General features: G+C 51.1%; 9 protein-coding genes across 9 annotated transcripts; 5 read left to right on the top strand and 4 right to left on the bottom strand.

Moving 5' to 3' along the window:
- Positions 1 to 2,556: 2,556 nt before the first annotated feature.
- Positions 2,557 to 3,327, top strand: KRP23_1674 (uncharacterized protein; the record flags this gene model as incomplete). Its single annotated transcript, XM_067886337.1, has 3 exons — positions 2,557 to 2,559; positions 2,643 to 2,723; positions 2,794 to 3,327. The coding sequence occupies 3 exons, from the start codon at positions 2,557 to 2,559 to the stop codon at positions 3,325 to 3,327; spliced, it is 618 nt and encodes a 205-aa protein (XP_067749007.1).
- A 987-nt stretch (positions 3,328 to 4,314) lies between these two features.
- KRP23_1673 (uncharacterized protein) lies at positions 4,315 to 4,776 on the top strand (the record flags this gene model as incomplete). Its single annotated transcript, XM_067886336.1, has 1 exon — positions 4,315 to 4,776. The coding sequence occupies one exon, from the start codon at positions 4,315 to 4,317 to the stop codon at positions 4,774 to 4,776; it is 462 nt and encodes a 153-aa protein (XP_067749006.1).
- Positions 4,777 to 5,067: 291 nt separating this feature from the next.
- On the top strand, positions 5,068 to 5,655 carry KRP23_1672 (Interferon alpha-inducible protein 27, mitochondrial; the record flags this gene model as incomplete). Its single annotated transcript, XM_067886335.1, has 1 exon — positions 5,068 to 5,655. One exon carries the CDS (start codon positions 5,068 to 5,070, stop codon positions 5,653 to 5,655), a length of 588 nt encoding a protein of 195 aa, XP_067749005.1.
- Positions 5,656 to 7,342: 1,687 nt separating this feature from the next.
- KRP23_1671 (uncharacterized protein) lies at positions 7,343 to 8,050 on the top strand (the record flags this gene model as incomplete). The annotated part of the gene is made up of 1 exon (XM_067886334.1): positions 7,343 to 8,050. The coding sequence occupies one exon, from the start codon at positions 7,343 to 7,345 to the stop codon at positions 8,048 to 8,050; it is 708 nt and encodes a 235-aa protein (XP_067749004.1).
- Positions 8,051 to 11,826: 3,776 nt separating this feature from the next.
- On the bottom strand, positions 11,827 to 12,369 carry KRP23_1670 (uncharacterized protein; the record flags this gene model as incomplete). Its single annotated transcript, XM_067886332.1, has 2 exons — positions 11,827 to 12,156; positions 12,220 to 12,369. The coding sequence occupies 2 exons, from the start codon at positions 12,367 to 12,369 to the stop codon at positions 11,827 to 11,829; spliced, it is 480 nt and encodes a 159-aa protein (XP_067749003.1).
- Positions 12,370 to 15,153: 2,784 nt separating this feature from the next.
- On the bottom strand, positions 15,154 to 16,422 carry KRP23_1669 (uncharacterized protein; the record flags this gene model as incomplete). Its single annotated transcript, XM_067886331.1, has 4 exons — positions 15,154 to 15,275; positions 15,353 to 15,665; positions 15,735 to 16,202; positions 16,417 to 16,422. The coding sequence occupies 4 exons, from the start codon at positions 16,420 to 16,422 to the stop codon at positions 15,154 to 15,156; spliced, it is 909 nt and encodes a 302-aa protein (XP_067749002.1).
- A 3,402-nt stretch (positions 16,423 to 19,824) lies between these two features.
- On the bottom strand, positions 19,825 to 20,193 carry KRP23_1668 (uncharacterized protein; the record flags this gene model as incomplete). Its single annotated transcript, XM_067886330.1, has 1 exon — positions 19,825 to 20,193. The coding sequence occupies one exon, from the start codon at positions 20,191 to 20,193 to the stop codon at positions 19,825 to 19,827; it is 369 nt and encodes a 122-aa protein (XP_067749001.1).
- Positions 20,194 to 20,569: 376 nt separating this feature from the next.
- KRP23_1667 (Succinate dehydrogenase assembly factor 1A, mitochondrial) lies at positions 20,570 to 20,893 on the bottom strand (the record flags this gene model as incomplete). Its single annotated transcript, XM_067886329.1, has 2 exons — positions 20,570 to 20,695; positions 20,774 to 20,893. The coding sequence occupies 2 exons, from the start codon at positions 20,891 to 20,893 to the stop codon at positions 20,570 to 20,572; spliced, it is 246 nt and encodes an 81-aa protein (XP_067749000.1).
- Positions 20,894 to 21,966: 1,073 nt separating this feature from the next.
- On the top strand, positions 21,967 to 22,719 carry KRP23_1666 (uncharacterized protein; the record flags this gene model as incomplete). Its single annotated transcript, XM_067886328.1, has 1 exon — positions 21,967 to 22,719. The coding sequence occupies one exon, from the start codon at positions 21,967 to 21,969 to the stop codon at positions 22,717 to 22,719; it is 753 nt and encodes a 250-aa protein (XP_067748999.1).
- Between the last annotated feature and the right edge of the window lie 457 nt (positions 22,720 to 23,176).

Below are 23,176 nucleotides of genomic sequence, written 5' to 3'. Positions count from 1 at the left end.
TTGGCGTTCGCACTTGAGAAAGTTTGCATAGTTAGCAAGGTTCCTGGCATTGCTTGGATCAGCGCCAAGAGCCTTTTTAAAGTAGTTTTCTGCCTGGTCCATTTGAGCGCAAGTAGTACACAAGAAGAGTGCGTAGTGCCGATTCTCAGCGTGGCGGTTGTCGAGTTCCAGTGCTTTCTGATACACTTGCATGATCTCACTCGGGTTTCGCTTGGCTTTCTCCATGAACCGAGCCTTCATTCCAAGTTTATCAGCTTGAGATGGAGCTCGGATGGCCGGTGAAGACAGATCTAAACTTTCGAGCGCATTCAGCAACACACGGTCCCGTCGGATATGAATGAAGCTGCTGTTTGTAGCTCGATATGCAGTTCTCGGCGTTCTTTGACGTCCATTTGCGCCCACAGATCATGCTGAAGACCGTTTGGCATGGATCGGCACCGCGCCAAAACTGGCGTAGAGGGTTCTGAGGAAACCAAAGAGGTTCGGCTTGGAGGCAAAGAACTTGGGGCACCTCAGCGTGAAGATGCAACTCGATTTGCTGGATCTGCTTGAGCACAGCTTCCTCTTCCTGTCTAGCTGACTCCATCTTGGCTGGTTCAACCTGAAGAACGTGGAATTTCGCCACAGCCATCGCCTCCTTCGTTCTCTCCGCCAGTTGCTTCAGCGCTTCTTGACGCTTTTCAATCAGTAAAAGTGCGTCCTCCTGGATATACTCGACCTGAACCTGATTGCTGCCAGGAGTCAACATCTCCGACGTGACCAGTTCATGGCCGAAGTAGTTCTCCTGAAGGCGTCGCCGTTCCCGCTCCAAGGACTGTAGCTGAGCCGAGATCTCACTCAACGAGGCTTCTATCCCCGCTTCCCGTAAGACCCGCTGGATCTCGTTCTGCTGTTCTTGTCGAGCTGTATGCAGCTTTGTTCGAAGCGCGAACAGTTCCCGTTGGAGTTTCCCAGTAGGTTCTGTTTCCTCGCTTTTCGCTTGGAGGCGTGTGAACGAAAGTGAGGCATCAACGGCTTCGCCTCCAGTTGCAGCGCTGGGTCTGCATTCTTTCTGCTATCAACAGCCTCATAAAAGAAGAAATCGGTCGCTGTGGAGTAGGCGCTCGAACTCGTCTCGGACTTGGTGTCATCTGCTTCGCCGTCACTGGATCCAACTCGGCTGCTCGTAGGTTCAACACTGTCCTCACAGCTCGAACCTCCTCCCTTGGTCGATTGCAGTCCTCTGTATGAATTCATCAACCTCTGGATGAGAGCATGTCGTCGTGCGTCGCCCTTCAGTCCTGGCGTCTGGGTCGAAATCGCACGGAGTTCCAGAGCACTCCGAAGCTCTGCCAGAGACAAATGTTGCAGTCCAGTGCTCCTGCTTCACCTTCTCTATTCCCCACTTCCCCGCTAGCGACTCGCGTCTGCCGCAATCGTCTCGCCAGCTCATCGCGACGTGCTTCTCCTCGTAAAGTCCCTGTCGCCGTCGACACCCCCAACGCCGTCAACGCATCCTTCAACTGCGACAACGTCGCCATGCTCTCCGTACTAATTCGCTAAACCAAAATTACCCCACTTCACCAAAATGTAACGACGAAACGTCAAATTTGGAGATACTGGCGTGAAATTAATAGGTTACAGCTCGCTGGAGCTTATATAGTGCACGGCCGTCTCCTGTGGAGCAGATGTCTAATCGGAGCCTTGTACCCTGCGGAAGGAACCTCTTGCCAACATGACGGACTCGTCGCCCATTGCGAGCATGTGGCGGGCCTGGGCGCCGGTCTCTTCCGAGGAACTTGCAGCAACTGTAGCGGCGGTGAGCGCCAGAACGACGACAGCGAGGCAGCGGATGAACTTCATTGCGGGAGACTCGGAGCTGTTGCGGTGGGGCAGGTTAATTGAGGAGTGAGCTTGAGTAGAGCCCACATGAGCACAAAGAGCGACATCGTCGCACGTGGGATAGTACTGCACTGGTCCAGACTTGGCCATACAAAAGCCAAGTGAAGCCGATTTGGATGAGAAGGAAAGTGGACAGGAGGCAGCTGGGATCTCTCCAAGCAGAGCCACAAAGTCCAGTCTCGGCGTCGATGTGAATCCCTGCGCATGTGCGACTCCAGCCGACACCAAGCAACCCAGCCGACGACGTCTTGTGGTTTGGTATTTGTATGGTGTACCACGGATATAACGGATAGGTAGGGTAATTGACACTTCGAATAGTAGCCTCTCACTTCAACGTGTACTATAATAGTATACCTCTACAGCACGGCCACGTCAAACAATATTCTCATCGTGTCCGAAGCTTTCTGGTCGGATTGATGTTGATGTGAAAGACTTGACTTTAAAAGCTGCACCACGCTCGGCCGTCACCAGAGCTGCTCGTTATTGTCTCCTTGGGACGGGGAGCTCTTGGGAACAAACCAACCAAGTGGCTCATTTCGGGTTTAGATCTGCAGAACCATGAGCAAGACGACGGAAACCACGGGGAAGACGAGTTCAGTTCGCAGCGCGGAGCGGTGTTTCGCTTTTCAGTGTCGCCTGCGAGGGTTTGGCTGGAGAATCAGAGACGAAGCAACAATGGTGAGGTGCGCCTATAACGAGTTGGTTTGTTGTTGCTTTGAAGGGCTAATGGCTTGGCTACGGTATTTCTTACTAACGTCTAGGCAGTGCACGGTGTCGTCTGTGACGATTTTGCTCTGAAAGGTGCTGGGATCCCACACGCAATCGTCATGGACTATCTCGCGGTAAGTTAATGGTGTTCAAACTAATGTACCAAAACCAAAGCTAATTGCAGTCTCCTCTTGGCTACTGTAGCTGAGTCTCGGTCGATCGGAGGCAAGTCGAGATACAGACTACGAAGTGGATCTCATCGCAATGAGCGAAGGCCGCATGCGTCTCGATTTCTTGCTCAAGTTCTCGATTGCTGACGTTGTGTGGAAACCCGAGTACCAGTTTGTGCTCCAGCCGATCGAAGTCACGGAGACTCAAATGCTGACGGCCAAGCTTCGAGACGCCACCGACAGTTTGGAGCGTCTCCACGCCATCATTCCCGCGTGGGTAGTGGAGGATGCTGATCGCCCCGTGGCACACAAGGAAATGGTGGTACAGACTGTGGCTTTGAAGGGCACTCAGTCCTGGCTGTACTTGTGTAGCTTAACCAAACAAGTTTTGGAGCACTCTGGAACGCATGTTGAGGCTGCGACGGAGTGGGGCACTGCTGTGGTTCACAAGTCAAGAGATGCTGTGGTCAAGTACTGGTGGATCGTCCGAGACACTGTGACGCAAGCTACGAGCGCCGTCCGCCAGCTTGTGTTGGACCAATACGCAGTAACTTCCGGCTCGAAATAAGGATAAGGGGATAACGAGTCGCTTCTCCACTTCTACATGTAGTAAGTAGGCTGAAGACGGTTGACGTGCAGCAGTTCTGCTTTCTTTCCGAGGGTCGTACCATCTAGCTCTCAACCTCTTTGATTTCAAACCGTTCGTATCTTGAATACATTTTCTTCAAACTCGGAAGGGGAACGGCGTTTGTATTTCGTCAGCGATTGCAAGTATATTTTCCAGTATCTTCTTGCCCGACGTGAGAAGAGGCGCTCGGTGTTCTTCGCAAGGTCTCAGACTCCCCCGTGCAGCTCCTTTGCTACGAGTTCTCTCACTTTCGTTTTCGCCGAGAGAGCCATGGTGTCGTGCAGCAAGCCTTTAGCTGCTTTCCTTCCCACCCTGGCGCGCCATTCTTCTGCCGAGTTGTCGACAAGGAAGGCGGATTTGAAATCGAGCTCTTTGATAGAGCAACCGAGCAGGCATGGTAAGTGCTTCTCTAACTGCGCTACTGTAGCAGTACAGTAGAATCAGGATTGTGCTATTTGCCTACCAGGGCCTGCACTGTGACGACAGAAACCCTGGGTTTGTGCGCAGATGCAACGACAAGGATTCCACTGGACAAGGTCAAGTCTTTCGTGAAGGCATGAATGGAGACCCATTTGTGTAGTGTCAATTTCCCACTAATTTTTGGGTGAATTTTGCCTAGATTGGGCTTGCCGCACTGGGGACCGGACGTGGCTATAAAGATGTGGTTTTGGACTTGACCGAACAAGTCGAGGAACTGGTTGTTTTGCAGCTACGTCTGCGATTTGGGATGGAGCACTGCTACTGGACACCAAGTTTGAACTTCATGCTGGAGCAAGTTGATGCTGAGCGGCGTGAAAAGATCGAGCTGCGAGCCAGTATCGCAACCATGTCGTCTGAGTCGAGCACCCTGCCACGACCCACTCTCCCTGTGACGGAACAAGGTCATTCCGATCCTCCAGCTACGGGGATTGTCTGTTTCGCAGCCTCATGGTAGTGGCACTTGTTATTTTCGCTGCTGCCATCGTTGCTATTGGTGGTATTGCGACTCAACCCACTAGAGGAATTGCCTTCGCGAGTGTTAAACCGTATGCCGTTGGAGGTCACAACCAAGCGATTTATTGGAAGCCAAGTCCCAACTTTGACGAGAACTTTTTCTCGGCGAATCTCGCTCGAGTCAAGTTGCGGAGCCGGGTCTTCTGCAATCGATCACGCTTCGCCACTAACTGCTGGTCGGACATCGCTTTTAAAGTGTACCTGGGCATGTCGGAAATTGCGAGTGTGTATGACTACACGTGTGGCCTCTTTTCCATTGGAATTTCGACGACGTACGTGCACACGATCCCTGTTGAGGCGAAGGATACTTTGAGCGTCAAGTACGTTGGAGGTGGGAAGTTGTACATGGAAGACAGCTTCATGGATGTACTGTTGCTGCCACCGACACCGCAGTAGCTTGTTTAAGCTGCATCCATTCATGCTACCGGTAGTAAGCATCAGCATTTATTTGAAATGGATGGTAATGGTGTTGTGCTCGATGTTTTTTTTTTTGGTGGTAAGGTGGCCTTCTATTTGATGTTTACCCTTGTGCTCGATGTTTTTTTTTTTGGTGGTAAGGTGGCCTTCTATTTGATGTTTACCCTTGTGCTCGATGTTGTTGCTGATTTCATTTGTTATGTAGAGATGAGGTAGCTCTCTCTCCCATCCTAAATGCGAATGTTTGCCTAAACGCCGTCAGCCGAAGAAATGATGGACAACCCAGTATCGGCTGTGGCGTTGGGTGCCGGGGCAGGGGCAGCCTTGGGCATCGCGGCCACTGCCGCCACTGTCCCAGTCGTCCAAGCGCTAGGATTTACCGCAGCTGGTGTCGTGGCGGAATCCGCAGCTGCTGGAATGATGTCGAGTGCTGCGATCGCAGGTGGGGGTGCAGTTACCAGCGGGAGCGCCGTGGCCGTTATGCAGAGCATTGGAGCTGTCGCTGCAGTTCCAATGGGCATCGCTGCACTTGCAGTCTCCGTTCCAACGGTGATGGGGGTCGGCATCGCTGGAATTGTCAAAACGTGCCGCAGTGGACAGCACGAGTCGTTGAGTGCGTACGAAGATCTCCGCGATACCAGTACAGGAAAATGGGTTATTGCTACCGAGGAAGGGTGGGGTAACGTACGTGTTTGCCGCTACAACACGGAGAAAGAGGCACGCGAGGCATTCAGCAACATTTGGTGCAGCAGGGTGCTGTATAATCCCCAAGGAGGAGAAGTTCAAAGTGCCGGGATCAATGGTTGGGCAATTAACACAGTTCGTCGTGTCATGGCGGAGAAATTCCGCAGTCGTTGAGGAAGTCGCAGTGTGTTATGAAATTGATGTATCTCCAGTCTCCGCACGTGCACGTACGCCTGAGTGCTTCAGGAGGTTTTCTTTGTCAAGGTTGTGAGTGAGATTCAGGGTGCTATTTGAACGTTTTTCATTTAGATGTGGGCCTGATCGCACTTGCAGACTCAGCGTAATCGACCATTCCTTTAGCCGTCCACCCAACGCACTGCGACCTCAACTCAAATCGTGAGTTGGGCACCAAATGGACGGTTGGCTGGGAAAACGGCGAACCGGTATGCAGAATGCGTTTGCCACAAGCCATCAGAGGAAATGAGGGAACGTGTTGTCGCTCCTAAACGATGAACTCGTCCAACTTGATCTCCGAGTTGTGCAAGCACAAATATGGCACTGCATTTGTCTGTAACGTCCACACAAATTGTTAAGAAGTGTTCATCGCTCACGCACGTTCGACTTAGACGTACCAAAGTTTTGCAACGAGGTCAGCAACCCGACTTGGAGCCCCTCCTGTCTCGATTCGCCCCGCTTGATTATTTCAAATCGCTTCCAAGTAAGGCTTTACTGCGCTGAGCCAAAGATCAGTCTCAGCACATCGCACTTTTACCTTGACGACGCTAAGCAAATTTCTCAACCGAGAATTGGGATATGCACCGGAACTTCATGTATGTTTAACCTTAGGTTTTAGCCTCCAGATATTGCGTCTGCAACGCTGATTCATCCAGACTATCAATACTTTTTACATAGCGCTATTAACGGTGAGAAGATGTTGGGTCAATCTCCGTCAATCTGTAGGATTGTACAGTTGCCATTCCTCAGTTTCTCCGCAAGTGAAATGGTTGGCTCGCCTAAAGCAGCGCGTTGGGTTTGGGTGTAAGAGCCATCGTAGGGGGGCTTCCATAGTACCTGTCGTCTATACAGTCGGATTTACAGCCACTGGAATCGCTGCAGAATCAACCGCAGCTTCGATGAAGTCAAGTGCTGCAATTTCAGGGGGGGGGGGGGGTCTGAAGGCAGTGCAGTGCTCCACAGCATCGGTGCAACTGGTGCGGTTCCGTTGGGCATTGCGGCAGCGACGGTAGCAGCCCCCTGCAGTGCTCGGTCCGGACGGCAACGAGGTCGCTCCTGGCGGGTGGAATCCGTGGGTTCTTACGACGATTCGTCGAGTCATGAAGGACAAGTACTTTGCCAATTAACTAGCGTCATATCTATTCTATTGAATGAAGAAGCCACTTGCCCCGGTTCCTACTGTACGTGTTGCCTCGACCACTGCGTTGGACACTCGGGTTGAGCTACCGCGACCAAATCCCCAGCGCACATGCGGTTCAAACACCGGCAAACCGCGTTGCGGTCACCGCTCGAAAGAATTGCCCTGCACAGCCGCTGCATTTCTCCTCGAGGAAGCGGCCACAGTGCCGTAGGGATCCTCATCTTTACCTGACCCGGTCCAATCGACAATGCCCCCGTGCATCGTGTCCAACTTCGGTCTCCGTTCGAGTAACTACAGTAGGGGTACCGTATCCTAGGTTTGCCGACACCGAGATCTTTCGAGTGATGGTGTGACTGCCTTTGTGACTGCCCCACGCACAACCGACAAAGATGTGGATGCAACATGGCGACTTGAATCTGTGCTGGACCTCGCAACCAAGCAGCTCACTCTTGATTGTGCCGTGTCAGCACCACAGTCCTCGTAACGATGTGGTCGTTCTTCTCGAGCAGCTCGAACGCTCTGCACCGTCACCCCGAGTTTCCACTGCAACTACTGCAAGACGCCATTGAAACTCGAGATGAAAGCAAGGTATGGCGAGTCCTCCGCGAGCAGCGCATCCGGAACGAGCTCATCCAAAGCACCACGACGCACAAGGTTCCAAGAGATCCACAGCAGCAGAAAGTTAACGTCATCACGTGCGTCCAGGCTGCCGTCCTCAGTAACATGCCTCGCGTCGTTTTTGCACTGTATCGCTACAACCCGGCAGACATTCGACTCGCTACATGGTACGCACTGTACCGACTCAAGACCGAGGCCAAGGGCCAGCATCTACAGCTGAAAGTCTCCCGTGAACTCGTTGCAATGGCACGTGCACAACGTCGTGCATGGCTCTGGGATCAAATTGGAGCGTTTGTACTGCTTCGAGAACGCAAAACTCGTCCACGCAGAGCAAGTCGACGACAAGAACGAGAGCTTCATGCCGTGCACCCTCTGATCCTCCTCCCGGACGAAGCCTTCGCCGTCATCTTGAGTTTCGTCGACCTGCACGAAGACAAAGAAGCCAGGATCCTCAAGTTCCTCATCGAAGCCAGGCCTTGCCCAACTTGTTCCAGACTATGCATCCCAGGCCATTGCAAGGCCAAACGGCTCCGAAGGATGGAGAGAAGATCTTCCAGGCGTCTGAGCGCGTCGTGAACATCTCAATAACTATATCACTTAAGAATGGCATATTAACACATGCCACCCTCTAGTTAGTCATTTTCGAAATTTGCGCTCGTCCGATGCGATGTCGCCGCACGCCTCCTCCCGATGCCTTGAGCGTCTCTCGTTTCCATGAGGCGCTTCATCGCGGTCAAGTGGACGCTGCGCGTCGTCTGCTGTTCCATGACCCGTTACTGGCCAACGCGCGGTCCTCGTCGAGTCCCCGCGTGACGTCGCTTATGGTCTCCGCTACGAGTCCCTCGGCGTCCCTGAAAATTATTAAAACGTTAGTAAAAATGCTGCTGGCCAAAGGAGCCTCGCTGCGGACCAAGGACGACCATCGTCGTCATGTTTTCATGGCAGTTTGTGCCTCTGGAGCCCACCCCCACGTCCTCCAGAGTCTTTTAGACTGGGACAGTACTTCCGACCACCGAGTTTTACTATGGAGTGACAGAGACGACCAAGGCCGAACGGCGCTCGGACTCGCGTGTCTTCATGGCCACGGACGCCTAGCGTCCTGTTTTGGATCTTTTAACCCCAGACGAGGAGGTTGGGCCGCTGCACGCACTCAATTTCGCACTTCGAAGCGGAGACGAACGCTGTGTGTTAGAGCTACTACGCCACAGGAAAGTGCAGTGGGTGATCAGAAATAATCGGCGTGTGGACAAGTTGACAGCCCATGGAGAGTGGAATCAGAGTCAAAGGGTGGAGAGTGGGGATGATGATGTCTCGGTGTCGAGTTGTGTGGCAGCGGCGGTGGAGAAGGAGATGGTTCGGGCTGTGCAGGCGATGCACCGACTGAATCGGCACTGTGTGGGTCATGCAACGTGGTTCGCACTGTGTAGTGAGGTGGAGACTTGCAGTCGGGGGAAGACGGATGTGGTGAGACGCCCAGGACCGGTTCGACCGGAGTTTGACGAGATTGCAGCCTTGTATCGACGGGACTGTATCTGGGAGCGGATACAGATTGTGTTTTTGATGCGTTATGCTCCTGATCGCTCGGCAATGAAGCGAGGCTTGGTGCGGCTGAATATCGTGGCTGAGCTGCCGGATGCGGTGTTTCGAATTGTTGCGGAGTTTTGAAGCCCAAATTTAATGACGCTGAAGAAGTCCAGAAGGAGCGGTTCAAAACGGTATTGAACTTATCCTCCTGGTAAGCGTGCTTCAGTGCAAGCGAACAGTTTGAGAAGGATGCAGCTACTCTGCTGCAAATTTTAGAAGCTAGAGAGAACAAGAATTTCAGGTTAGTGGTTGCAATTGTTTATTATACACGATCGGTAGTGTTCACTCGGCTTAGTCAACCACAGCGCAGATGCAAACCTCAATGTGCTTATCATATACCACACCCATCAAATGCACTAGCCGCATCGTTCAAGTTCTCCAGCAGCTTCACAATCAGTATCATCGTCTCTGGCGTCGAGAGGTAGAGCGCATCGAAAACATCTACTGTGAATATCACGCCTTTAGGGATCATATCTTCTTTGGGTGGAAATGTGTGTACAAAGACATTTTTCAGTGCAAGTTTCAAGACGGGGAGAAGTAAAAGCACTAGCTCCCATTGTGTATTGTTCGCAGCCTGAAACAAAACCTGGTACGCCAGATAAACCATTGACATTGACCATTGTACCGACGCAAACTTGGCAAACCGAATAAGCTGGTCTCGCTGTCCTGTTTTTCGTGGAACGCGTACGCTGACAACGGCACGGAAGGACCCCCCCCCCCCATAATCGTTACCATCGTCATCGAAATGTTATGGATATGAACGGAATCGGGAATACTAATCCTGCAGCAATCGCCATGACTGTCACTAAGCAGCTCACTGTCACGCAAAGGGCAAAAAGTACGATCTTGTGCGGTGAGAGTTTGGCACTATTGACCATACTCTCAGCGTGCATGACTGTTCCGTACGCGATCGATCTGGCCAATACTCCAAAGCGAGCCCAAAATCCGTAGTTGACACTCCAACATGCTGCAGCATCCTGTAGTGGAACACTTTCCAGTGCGATCACAATCAACAAGACAGGAGCTGGTGTCGCCATAATCACTAACAGAACGCGAATTAAAGATGCCTTCTGCGTGTATTCTCCAAGCGTTAGCATCCGCTCAATGGAATATTTCCCGCCATAGTTCGTAATCTGAGTAGCAAGCCAGGCGTCGGTGAGCTTCCTCCTCCAATTTTTTTCTAGTGATTTGCTCAAAGATGCTGGGCTTCAACGTCAAATGTGCACGAGCGTCGATGGTTTCCCTACGAAGAGCTTTAGGCGGGAAAGATGAAGAAAGATGGTGCAACAGAAGTGTTAAATAGAAGCGCACCGACAGTTTCGACGACCATGAAGGAGATCGATCACAAATAATTTCGGTGGCTCTGTTCGTCAATTCGGGCACTAGGTTTTGCTGTGCTATAGGAACACAATTTTTCTGCTCGGTTCATCTAGGGGATAAGTGATTTCTTATGAGGCTCATTGGTTGCCGAATATGTGTTCATTTGCTATGAGGACTCACTGTATAACAAATCTGGTCTGAGCACTTACACAGACTTGACAATTTCTCTTGAGCACACTTGACCTGAATGGTGATCGAGTGCCAATAGCTAACTTGAATGACGCATTCCACAGCCTGTGACGTCTCGAAGCTCAGCAAGAAGTGTTCAGCCCGTCAGCTTTCACTAATCGTATACTCTTTCCGCCCGACAACCCAGAGGCTGAGTGACAAGGTGATCGAAAAGTGGGGCAGCATACCCGTCCACTTCATCGCGACCAGTATGTTGATGAGACCGATTCTTGAAATGTTCAGGCGGTCATCACGATGTGAAGCTCACTGCAACCCGATCTTCTTTAGCCAATGATCCAGAACCTACTCCAGTAGCGAGGAAATTACAGCATCGATTGAGTCTATTGAAGAACGATGGCTAGATTGATTCATAATGCTGTTTGTTTTTGTTTTTCGAATCTACCTTTCGCTGTTTAAACCAGTTGTGGTTCATGGTGAGTAGATGTTCAACAGACCAACACCTACGAATGTCCCAGCCAAAAAGACAAAGGCGAGCAAGGACAACACCGATTTGCAAAGCAGTGAATTTAGTTTTACACTGCGCAGAGAAAAAAGTGGACACCAATTTCAATGCGACTTTGTTGGTCGGCAGCTTGAGGTTTCAGGAATAAAAACAAACGTGTTCACTATGTAGAGGGATTTGGGAAATTTTGGGGGGCGTCGTACTGTACATGCAGCTCCATTGTAGCTCGCTCAATAACGAAGTACTTCGAAGTAACTTGTATCGGAATCATTATATTTCTCTTCTCTTACGCTAGCTATGATACAACCTGCTCAAGTCGTTGCAAGTGAGAAACATGTCCTGCATTGACTGGTTCATGATTCGCATTTTCTCCCCGATTGCATCGAAAACCATTTTCTGCGCTTCAAGTGCTGCCATGGATATGGTGGAAGTAAAACCCGAAGTTTTCGCTTCTATTCTGTAGTAGTTTTGACTCACACAGACTCCCGTTGGATCAGTCAGTGACGGCGAGATCACAGTCCAACTCTGGTCTTCAAATAAGAGCCCTTCATTAGGAAGAAGCCACTTGGTTTTGCCAACCAAGACCATTCGGGTGCCTTCATTGTACATCCGAAAGGCGTTCACGGCATTTACGCTTGTGGGCCCTTCGTGTAGTGAAGCCACGCTGTTCACATCACACAAAGTCGGATTCCACTTGATAATCTGGTACACCAAGCAATTTACTGTGTAAGTGTCTCTTCTCGATCACAATCTGGAGTTAATACAGCGAACTTACCTTTCCGAAGGACTGGTTGTCGTTCGTGTTGATCTTGGTGATATAGTACCAGACTAAATCTCCAGACTCCTGCACTGTGCAAGTCATCGGCGTGATGGAGCGTGTCTCCATGCAAACTCCGACAGCTCCCTGTCTTGAGCGTTGGGAGCGAAAACTGATGGTCACGCTGGTATCAACAGGTGGAATCACCACGTCCGTCATCATACGAAGACTCTCCAAACTATTCGTCACTCGGCGCGCGGCATCGTTAAAGTTGATGTTGTAGAGAGGTTTATCAATCAGCGGACCGAGTCCAAGCACGAAGTTTATTCCCTGTAGAAACTCAAATTGTTAGCAAACACCAGCAAAAAAAATACCAAATTGTCAGCCGCCCACCTCGAACGTGCCAGTCTTCGCCAACGTCTTACAAATGGCAGAGCGAATTTGCATCTGCGGTTCTAGAATGTCTTTCAGCTCTCGATTGATACGCTCGGCGCGTGCTCGTTTCTCGTTTTCGAGAACAGCGCGACTTCGCCACTGATTCATCGTGCCAGGCTGAGTCGCCAGTGCTGCCGCATTTCTCACGTGCTCTTGACGTGCAGATCGCAACTCAACCAGCTGAGCTCGCAGCTCGTTCTCTTCGCTTCGTAGTCCTCGTGTCTCCCTTCTCTTGCGACGTTGTAAATCGGTTGAATACGGAACGGCGCCTTTAATCTGGCTGGCTGCTTCCTGGTGGGAGTTGGGGTGGCCATAATGGGGTTTCCCGTCGCCAGGCCTCACTCAGAACTTAATCCAGAGTGAGTGCTGTGTGGTAGAGCAGTCAGTAGGTGATTATGCAGACCGATCAATCGCATCGACAAAAATTATGAACTCCACGTGTTGACTGCTCGTTGACGATTTGTAGATTTCTGCGCGTCATGCTTTTAGAAGGTGGTAAGTTGGCCTTCTATTTGATGTTTATTTTGCGCGTTATGATGACGTAGTGCTTTATAATGCATGTTAACGCAAGGGTACCAAGCCGTAAGACTAGAAATTGTGAGTTTGGACACTGCATTGAATAAGCTCAGAATCGCTTCGCCCGACACAATCGACAAGTAGATGGATGAGCTGGCTGCTCTAAAAAATCGGCTAGTTCAATCATACTGACACACGAATTTTGATTGAATGTGAGAGGACAATCACGTCTGATAAGCGCGTTCTCCTTCGTAGATTGCTGGATGCTCAAGCAAGCAAGAGCACTCTGAAATGTCCAGTTGACTCGTAGAAACTGTATGCACCGAGGTAGAAGCATGAGGTAGAAGCAATTGCTTAGATGCTGTAATGCAGGCCAGGACGGCAAAGCTTTAAACGTAAACCGAACCGTTTGAATTGCTGTGTCAGGCATTTCTGTTATAGCTGTGTTAAACACAAGAGCCAAATGCTAAGGTACCAATGCATTCATGAGTGGTGATTATTGTTACAGTCTGCATTCCACACCACTCAACAGGTTATCCTGCATCAACTGGTAGAAGTTGCGCATCTTACCGTTAATCGAATTGTACACCATTTGCTGTGCGTGGGCTGCGTCGCCTGATAGAGGCGATGCCATTCGAAGTTGGTAGCAGGTTCGCATCACACAAGCATTCAGTGGATTTGACGGTGACGCCGAAATCACGGTCCAGTGGTAGTCTTGCAACAAAAGCCTTCCATCGGGAAGGAACCACTTCGTAGTCCCAACCAAATGATCCGATCACCTTCGTCATACCTGCGAAAGGAGCTCACTGCACTGACACACAGAGCACCTTCAAGCAGCGATGCCGTGGCATTCAAATCAAGTGGACTCGGAGTCTTCCGACTGATCTGTGGGCATCTCAAAATCAAAATGGTTAGCCTTTCGTTCACCTACCATTAGTACAGTGTCGTACACACACTTACACAGTGAAAACACTTGCCAGAAGCTCGTTTCGGGTTTGTGGCATGGCGCCATAGTACGTCTCCTAGTTCTTGTGCTGAGCAACCCGCTGGTGTGATGGAGCTCATCTGCACGCTGCCTCTCTGAGGCAGACTCTGGCACCGAAAAGAGACGACGGTGCCCCCCTCAACAACAGGGAACATCGAGTCGGTGTCCAAGCGAAGCCAATCGAGACTGTTCGTGATTTCATCCAAAGCAACTTGGCTGACGCTGAGTCCCGGCACAGGTCTATACACTTTCGAGTGAAGTTTATCAACCACGGATGGAGTCCAACCACAAAGCTCATTCCCTGTAGAAACTCAAATTGTTAGCAAACCCAGCCAAAATAACACAAATTGTCAGTCGCCCACCTCGAACGTGCCAGTCTTCGCCAACGTCTTACAAATGGCAGAGCGAATTTGCATCTGCGGTTCTAGAATGTCTTTCAGCTCCCGATTGATACGCTCGGCGCGTGCTCGTTTCTCGTTTTCGAGAACAGCGCGACTTCGCCACTGATTCATCGTGCCAGGCTGAGTCGCCAGTGCTGCCGCATTTCTCACGTGCTCTTGACGTGCAGATCGCAACTCAGCCAGCTGAGCTCGCAGCTCGTTCTCTTCGCTTCGTAGTCCTCGTGTCTCCCTTCTCTTGCGACGTTGTAAATCGGTTGAATACGGAACGGCGCCTTTAATCTGGCTGTGCTGCTTCCTGGTGGGAGTTGGGTGGCCATAATGGGGTTTCCCCGTCGCCAGGCCTCACTCAGAACTTAATCCGAGTGAGTGCTGTGTGGTAGAGCAGTCAGGTAGGTGATTATGCAGACCGATCAATCGCATCGACAAAAATTATGAACTCCACATGTTGACTGCTCGTTGACGATTTGTAGATTTCTGCGCGTCATGCTTTTAGAAGGTGGTAAGTTGGCCTTCTGTTTGATTTTATTTTGCGCGTGATGATGGCGTAGTGCTTTATTAATACATGCTAACGCAAGGGTAAGACTAGAAATTGTGGTTTGAGTCTCGAGATGGTAATTTTCACGTTCTGAACTGAGCTATACAATCGATTGAACAGTTTGCTCTACTGTACCATGGGGGTACCGCTTGTAGTACTATATTTGTATTGATCTGCCACTGTCCTCTACACCCCACCGACCCCCATTCGGGTAAGAACAATATCTTGCATCGACTGAATGGCTTTCCGCATTTGGAGGCCCACTGTGTCGAGCATCATGATCGCCTTCTGCGCTTCAACTGCATTGGATGGTAGTGTCGATGCCATCTCCAGTTTGTAGCAATTCTGCATCACACAAGAATGCACTGGGTCCGAGGGCGATGGAGAAATCACGGTCCAGTTGTAGTCTTGCAGCAGGAGGCTCCCGTCGGGAAGAAACCACTTCGCTGTCCCGATCAAAACGGTCCGAGAACCCTCGTCGTATCTACGAAAGGTGGATTCATGTTCATAACTTGGAGACCTGCACGCATTGTCGACATGCTGTTCATATCCCAAGGATTGGGGTCGTCTTCAGAATCTGTTGCAAAAGAATCAATAAAACGTGAGTCTAAAGTCCCAAAATCAGTGGTAGCCACTCCAAATGTGAAATCATACGTTCTTGAAGCTTTGATACTTGCCAGAATCCTGGTGAACCTTCGTGTATAATCCCAAATCCAGGTTCCAGCCTCCTGTACGGTGCACGCCAGAGGTTGATCGAGCTGATCCGCATCCCTTTTCCGCCGTCTCCCAGGGGAATCCCTTCGCAGCGGATAGAGACCGTTGTCTCGCTATCGAGCCTCGGGAGCTCTGTTTCCATTGCTCGATATAAGCACGGTAGTCCCTCGGTCATAATCTCCACAATTTCAGCACTGAATTCGAGCTGAAGCAACGGTCTATCGACCTCTAGCTGGAACACGAAGTCTATTTCCTACGGCAAAAACAAATTATTGTCAGCACAACCAGGAGAAGTTAACGTACTCTCTGCACGTGAATGTACCTTAAGCACGTCTTTCTTCTCGAAAAACTTGCCGATGGAAGCATACACTTTCGTTTGGTCCGCCAGGATCGCCTTCAGTCCTCGGTTCCTTTGCTCAGCGCGCTGTCTCTCAGCGCGTGTAATTGCGGCGAAACTGCGCCATCGAGTCGAATGGGATCGTTCTGTTGCCTTTTTCATGTTCTCTCGATGGGTCTTCTCCAACTGAGCAAGGGTCATTTCCATCTCGAGCGCCTTCGCTTTAAGGGTTCTCAGCTCGAGTCTCTTTCGACGCTGCAACTCCGTCGAGTACGGCACGAGGCTAAGATCCTTTGCACCGCCTTTTGTCGACACTCGAGATGTTCTCTGCCTCTTGATCCGGTCTATCGAGTTCTTCTTCGACCGACTCTCTTGTTCGTCAGTGTTGGCTTCGTTCTCGTCCGTGTCAGCTTCGTTCTCGTCCGTGTCAAAGTTTGCCAAGAGTTCCAGCACCTCAGGCAGTATCAGGTCTCGTTCTCAGCTCTACGGGTGGTCTTCATGGCTCAATGGGAAATTGGGAAGTGTGGCTAGATACCTAGCCTGATAAGTTAGCAGAACATCGGGCGATGATTATGCATTTCCAAGGTGCCGTGTATCCCATTACGTCTTGGAAAGGATCACGGATTTGCTACCAATTCTGATCACGTGATCCTAACATACCCAGTACCTGCATGCTGCAGATGAATCGTGGTGATCACCTTAGACGATCACCTCGTCTTCTACTTGCTGTCTTGGCAACTTGAATAATCGCAAAATTGAGAACAGGACGTTTACTGTGTCCATTTGCGGTACCACAAAGGTAAGGACGCTTCGAATGGCAGATCGATCACTATATAGTTTACGAACTTCCAGTCCAGTTGCACGGCCAGTGGTAGTCGCTTCGAGTGGCTTGTAGGAGTCGTGCCAGTAGCATTCACCGAAGAGAGCCCTACCACTGCAACGGCACCACTGCGAGACGTATTCCGAAGGGTGTCGAAATGGTGGTGGCACCACGAAGGCCGCCACTCGGAGGAATACATCGTCGGGTAAACGCGCCAGAGGATGAGTCTGCCCTTCATCTCCACGACCGAAACGCGCAGCAGAAAGCTCTCGAACCAAGCTCCATCTCCAGTCACCCGTGAACTGCTTCCCGATCGTCAGGAGCTCTGCCGGAACTGTCGCGTAGACGTCCACTCCTTCACGGACGAGCTGATTGACCATGTACCACACCGCGCGAGACACCTTTCGCCAATTGAATTGATCCATCACTTGCACCAACTGCATCATGCTTTTCCCGACTGCAGCCTCCGTGCAAGTAGAGATCGTCCATGCTAGCTCGTCGCTCCACTGCCCTTGTAACGGTACGTTGGGGTCCTGAATTGACGCTCGGATCTTCTCGTGCTGTGCGATTTCCAGCGCGTGACGTTCGTTGCCGGTGTCGATGGCTGCCTTGAGCACTTTGAATGGGTGATTGTGCTTCGCGTACGTTTCAATTTCAATCCGGTCCAGAAGAATGTGGTCATAGGCGTGTCAGCACGCGCACAGGCCAAAAGTAACGCGGTTTGTCCGTCTATACCAAAGTCATTCCACTTGAATATGCTGTATCCACCATGCTCGAGGAGTCTTTCCATCACTGCACGACCGGCGCCGTGCAAACACGCGTGAAGCAACACATGTCGATTGCGACGATCGCGGCGTTCCAGAGAGGCGCCTTCGCTCACGAGTTCATCGATCATCTGCACTGCGAGAGCGGCGTCTGGATGAATCGCAGCAAGCATCACAAAGTCACTCCCTTCTTGTTGCGAGCGTGCACCAGTCTGGAATCCTTGCGAAGCAATTCCTGCACGCCATCGATATACCAGCTCGGATGTGCTTACACAGAGTAGTGCAGCGTCGTCGAAGAGGATACCCAGGAAAGTAGAATGGCAGGCTCCAACTCATAATGCCAACTGCGCAGACAATCACAACTGTCCGACCGAACGTGAGCTCTTTTGCAAATGGGACGGTGCTGGTCTTCTTCTTGCCTCGTGCAACTCGATCCAAGCATACAAAATGCAGAAGCTCCAAGCCTGCACGTAGGTTTGCAGGCTCGAACCAACTGTAGTTGCTCTTCGAGCCACGATTTGATATTGCATCCCGAACCCCGCGAATGTCTTGTCATCGTAAGTTCAGCTTGAGGCGATTCATCTTGGGCGAGATTCAAGAATTCATGGCGGCATCTCTCCGGTGATGTGAATGTGTCCACTTGGATGGTGGCCACCAGCACGGCCTTCTCGTATAGAAGGATGATGATGCTTCTCGTACAACACCGCTTCGGGTCTTGCATTGATAAATAATGACCGGGTGGTTGCATTCAAGGATGCGAGTAAATGAAGCCTAGCAGATAGTGGCTGCAGCATCAAACTAACACAGCACCAAACCATTGACCATCAACACGAAGTGCCATTTCTTGTCTCTTTTGACTTGATTCTTCAGTGTAGAACAGTCGACGGTACCAGAAAGAAGATTGTGAACAGTTTAAATCCACCGGGATGGCTGTGACTACAGAGGAGGGGCCAACAAATTGGTAGAGGCTTGTGATACAAGAATGTGTCGTCCCAATCAAGAGCGCCTTCTGCATCGTGCAACAACAAGACTCCAACCAATAGATCCCACTCACTTGACAGCCCCAGTGCATCCGCTAAAGAGTCCCGCTGTAGTTGAACAACCGGTCGTAGTCGCTTTGAGTTGCCTTGTAGCAATCGTGCCAGCGGCATTCGCCAAATACGTTTACGTTGTCGCAGTTGCACCACCGCTTCTCGAAATCGGACGGATGCTGGAATGCTGACGGCACCGCGAACGCAACAACCCGATGGAAAACATCGTCAGGGAGACTGGCAAGGAGGCGATCCGGTGCCTCCGTTTTCGTCTTAGTTACAGCCGTAGCGCATAAGACAAAGCTCTCGAACTTGTTTCCACCTCCAAGCATCGGTGAAATATCTCCCGATCAGTAGGAGCTCTCGCGGTACGGCTGTCAAAACGTGGACGCCATCACAAAAGAATTTGTGGATCATGTACCACACCGCGCGTGATACCTTTCGCCGGTTCAATTGATTCAGCACTTGGACCAGGTCGATCATGCCTTGGTCGATAGCAGCTTCTGTGCAGGTGGAAATTGTCCACGGCAGTGTAGGATGCCTTGTAGCGAGTGATCTCAGGCGTCTTAATTGAGGCTTGGATGCTCTCATGAAGTGCGATCATCAATGCATGTTGTGCGTTTCCGGAATCGATGGCAACCTTCAGTGTTTTAAAGGGGTGGTTTTGCTTTGCGTACGATCGAATGTCAAACTTTCCCAGCAGGAGCGTAGCCACGGGTGTATTAGCCCGCTTGCTGGCCAGCACCAAAGCGCTTTGTCCTCGGTATCACAGTCGTACCAGTGAAATTTGGTGCCGCCGCACTGGTCATTCCACTGAAGAAGATTTTCCACCACAAGACCCCGGCATTGTGTTCACAAGCGTAAATCAAGGTGTCGACGATCGCTGTCATGTGCTCCAAGATAAGCTTCTCGCTGGACAAGTAACTTCATCATTTCCACAGCACGCAAAGGTTCCGGGTGACTGGTAGCAATCATCAGTGAAGTTGCTCGGTCTTCGTTGCGAGCATGCACCAGTAGTGGCTCAATCTCGACAAGTTCCAGCATCTCATCGATATCCCCGTCAAGGATGATAGCGTGAAAGGCACGGCAGAGATCCTTTGGAAGGTAAGGCGCAGGGTCACGGAACCAGAGCATTGCGTCAATCAAACTGTGAGCAGCAATTTCCAAATGCTCAGCGAAATAGCGTCTAAACATGCTTCCGCAGGATGGGACGATGCCTCGAGCGAACTCGTTAACGGTCATGTCGGTGATGGAAATCGACAATGCTATCGTCGAGCCATTTGAACGTCAACGTACAGGTAACTTACTGGCGCCGATGTTGGTGGTCACATGGTGTTTTCCACCTGGTGCGGCAGAGACAAGAGCACATGGTCCACCGCCCCGTGTTGGCAACACTCCGAGTGCACGTGGAGTTCCATTGCGACTTGTGGCCTTCCTTCACTTCGACACCCGCATGTTTCTCAGTAACGCGTGTCGCTGATCCGCCAGCAAAACGGACACAGAATCCCCGTCGGCACAGTCGCTTTTCCAGCCAAACCCACAAGCCGAGCATTCTCGTCCAACTCACCGTTATCAATGAAGGTCTTCTCCATCCTCCTCCTCGCCGTCACCGTCACCAGCGCCACCGCTCGTGATTCCTCGTCCTCCAGCGCTGGGTCGATCTCCGTCGGTGACCCCTCCAGTTCGCTCCCTCTCGACTCGTCAAGCAGCTCGTCCGATTCCACAGGCAGCAGCTCTGAGTTCGCTTCCTCCAACTCCAGCGCCCCGCTGTCACTCTCCAGTTCTGGCAGCTTCTCCACGTCCACTTCGTCCTCCACTGACGCGTCCATCAGCTTGTCAACGGACGACTCCGCAAGTTCCAGCGGGTCCTACGTCTCCTCGTCAGCGTCCGCGTCCACCAGTGCATCAGCCACCGACCAAAGCTCCTCTATGAGCCTACAGCAAGCGTCCAACAGTGCGTCCTCCGTCCCGGCATCTACCAGCACTTCAGGGGGCGGCATCGAGCCAAATTCCGGCTCAGGCTCCAGCTCGGCCTCCAAAGTCTCCAATATTATGGGACTGACTGCAACCGCAGCACTGGTAGTCATCATCTCCTTTCTGTAAACAAAAAACAGCATAAAGAACGAGTAGCAGCGTCCATCTTGTGCTTGGGAAAGGTCCTCCAGCGTCGCGACATAATTATCGGAATCTATAGTGATTGTCATGCTAATTTTGGTGCGAAACTTGCGCAAAATGCGCCGATTTCATCTTGTCCAGCATCTTGAGGTCTCGCTCTCCTTTGCGCAGCATGTACTCGATCACGACAAAGTCCTTGCGGTCCACTGACGACGCCTGAGAGGGAGCGACAGAAGTATACGAAATCCGTGAGATAGCGAGTAGTTTTTGCGTTAACTAACGGCATCGACGCACGTCCTCGTGGAAGCGCTGGCGCACGTAGCGCATCGTGTCGATATCCTTGCGCTTAGCCGCCTGCAGCGCCTTCTTGTACAGCGCCAGCACCTGTAGCTGCAATCCTGAGTGAGGCTTCATCTTCCTGGCCGAGCAAATGACTGGCGACACAAATTTCAGAATTTGGGTACATGTCCCATCCGCCGTCACAGTTATGCTCCTTTATGCATGTATAGAAAGTATCAGATGAAATTGGTGTCGACCACAAGATCTCACCCGTGCCAGCACACTGCGATGCTTGATGTTTACGTTCATACCATGCCCATGTCGATCAACCAGGTGGACCGACCTCAAAGCCCAGGATAGTGGCTCGCTCCTACATGCAACGGTAGACGGAGGGGCAGTACTCGGTTGGATTGTGCGCACGACATACACGTATACCAGCCTGGTATACGTGTATGTCGTTGTAACCAGGCGCCTGCAGCACAATACAATTTTGCAAGAGGGGTTTTACGGGTCGCCAAATCGTATTGTCGTTGCTGCAAGGTGCTGCGTCCAATCTCCGACCTCGCATAAATCACTGAGCCAGTGACTGATCCGCGACGGTGGAGGTCAGGTGTATGTCCACGTCCTGGACTACATGTAAGTTAATATGAATGCATGTATTGAATATATTGACCTGGAGCTATTAAAAACTAAAGTATTGGAGCATCCGGTGTAGGTGGGTTTGTTTAAAGAAAGAAGCTACCTAAACATGGTTTTTTGTGTTGGCCATTTTTTGGCTCGTTTCTACTAAAAAATGGCCGAAGGGGTGAAGACCTAGCTGAAGCACGCTTGCCGGTATAATCCCGGGACCAAGCGAGGTTGCATCTTGCTCGTATTAGGATTATGTTGCCGTTTCAGAGGCGCGGCTTGGGCGATAGATTTCATTTCGACAGCTACGATTTTGCAAATATTCAAACACTCGACATCCCTCATATAATACTGATTGTGGTAGTATAATAGTCTCTGCTATAATACCATGTGTTCATGTTGCGAAATCGCACAGAGGTGCATAAATGCAATCGACACAGCCCGATCCTGAATTCGAACAGAAAACCGTGTACAGACCTTCGGACCTGGGAGCAGTTCACCATTCAGCTTTGCATTTCCGAATCGGCTCTGGGGCGGCAAGACTACTTACTTGCCATTGCTGCTGCTAGTTTCGATACGCTATGCGTCCGAATTTCTTGGTGCTGCTGGTAGTGGCCACCTTCGCTCTCAGCTGCATCGATCTCGCTAGCGCCAACGGCGTCCAGGTCGCCAAAGTCGAAGATAATAACACGCCTCGCTATCTGAAGGGCTCGCAGACATCGACCGAGGAAGAGGAGCTCGATGCTGAGGATGAAGACAGAGGCTTTAAAGACGTTGTCGCGAAGGCGCAGGCGGCCGCTGCCGCAGGAACACTCAACAACCAGGCGTCCAAGTGGAAGGGCCTGGCTGAGAAAATGAAGTCGGGGCAGCTGGCCCAGCTCGATGACAAGATCGCCGCCACCTCCAAGTGGAAGAGCTTGTCTGAGAAGCTCAAGGCGGGGCAGCTTAAGAACCTCGACGATGAGGTCGCCACCACCTCCCGGTGGAAAACCCTGGCCGATAAACTCCAGTCGGGCCAACTCAAGAATGTCGACGATGAAGCTGCTTCCATCTCCAAGTGGAAGGGTCTTTCGGACAAGTTCAAGGCTGGGGAGCTCAAGAACCTCGACACGAAGCAGAGCCGGTGGAAGAATGCCTTCAACAGGCTCAAGTCGTCGGGCCAAATCAAGAACGTCGACGAGGCGCAGATTGCAAAAGTCACGGAGGGTATTGCGAAGGAGGTCGCAAAGCAGCCCGGCAAATGGAGCTACTTCGGGAAGGCGATGAAGATTTTGTTCGGCGTAGGACTTACGGTCCTCATCGTCATTGGTATTCAGGGGATGATGGGCTCGTAGACAGCACGTGTTGTGTAGATTCGGCGCCTTTAGGACTATGGTTTGACTGGAATGGACAGTCTTCCTTGTTTCATGTGTTTCCGCTATCAACGCACTGCTGACCCGTGGGTATTTGAGTTGCAACGTCCCAGCATGCGATATGATTTCTAGTACACGAAAACATTTTTTGGACGTACATTTAGCAGAAGCTGCGCATCGAAACACTGATTAAAGCCGACCAGCGAGGCTGTACATGTATGGAATGCAACAACGAAAGTTAGCCATGCATGACTTGAAATACAATGAGCGCTCGCGATGGGATGCCAGAGGCAAGAGACCCCCATGCAGTCGTAACGACGAGATGAAAGCAAAAGAAGTCTCACAACATCGACCACTTCAATCATTCTCGTGGCAGGTTCGCCGTTGCAATCTCTTGATGGTGTCAAAGCTTCAATTATTGTATGTCGGAAAAATGAAC

The sequence above is a fragment of the Phytophthora ramorum genome (genome assembly GCF_020800215.1).
Source record: "Phytophthora ramorum isolate Pr-102 chromosome Unknown Phyram_PR-102_s0002, whole genome shotgun sequence".
NCBI classification, from domain to species: Eukaryota; Oomycota; class Peronosporomycetes; order Peronosporales; family Peronosporaceae; genus Phytophthora; species Phytophthora ramorum.
The sequence above is the reverse complement of the archived record's forward strand: the minus strand, read 5'-3'. Positions and strand labels throughout refer to the sequence as shown.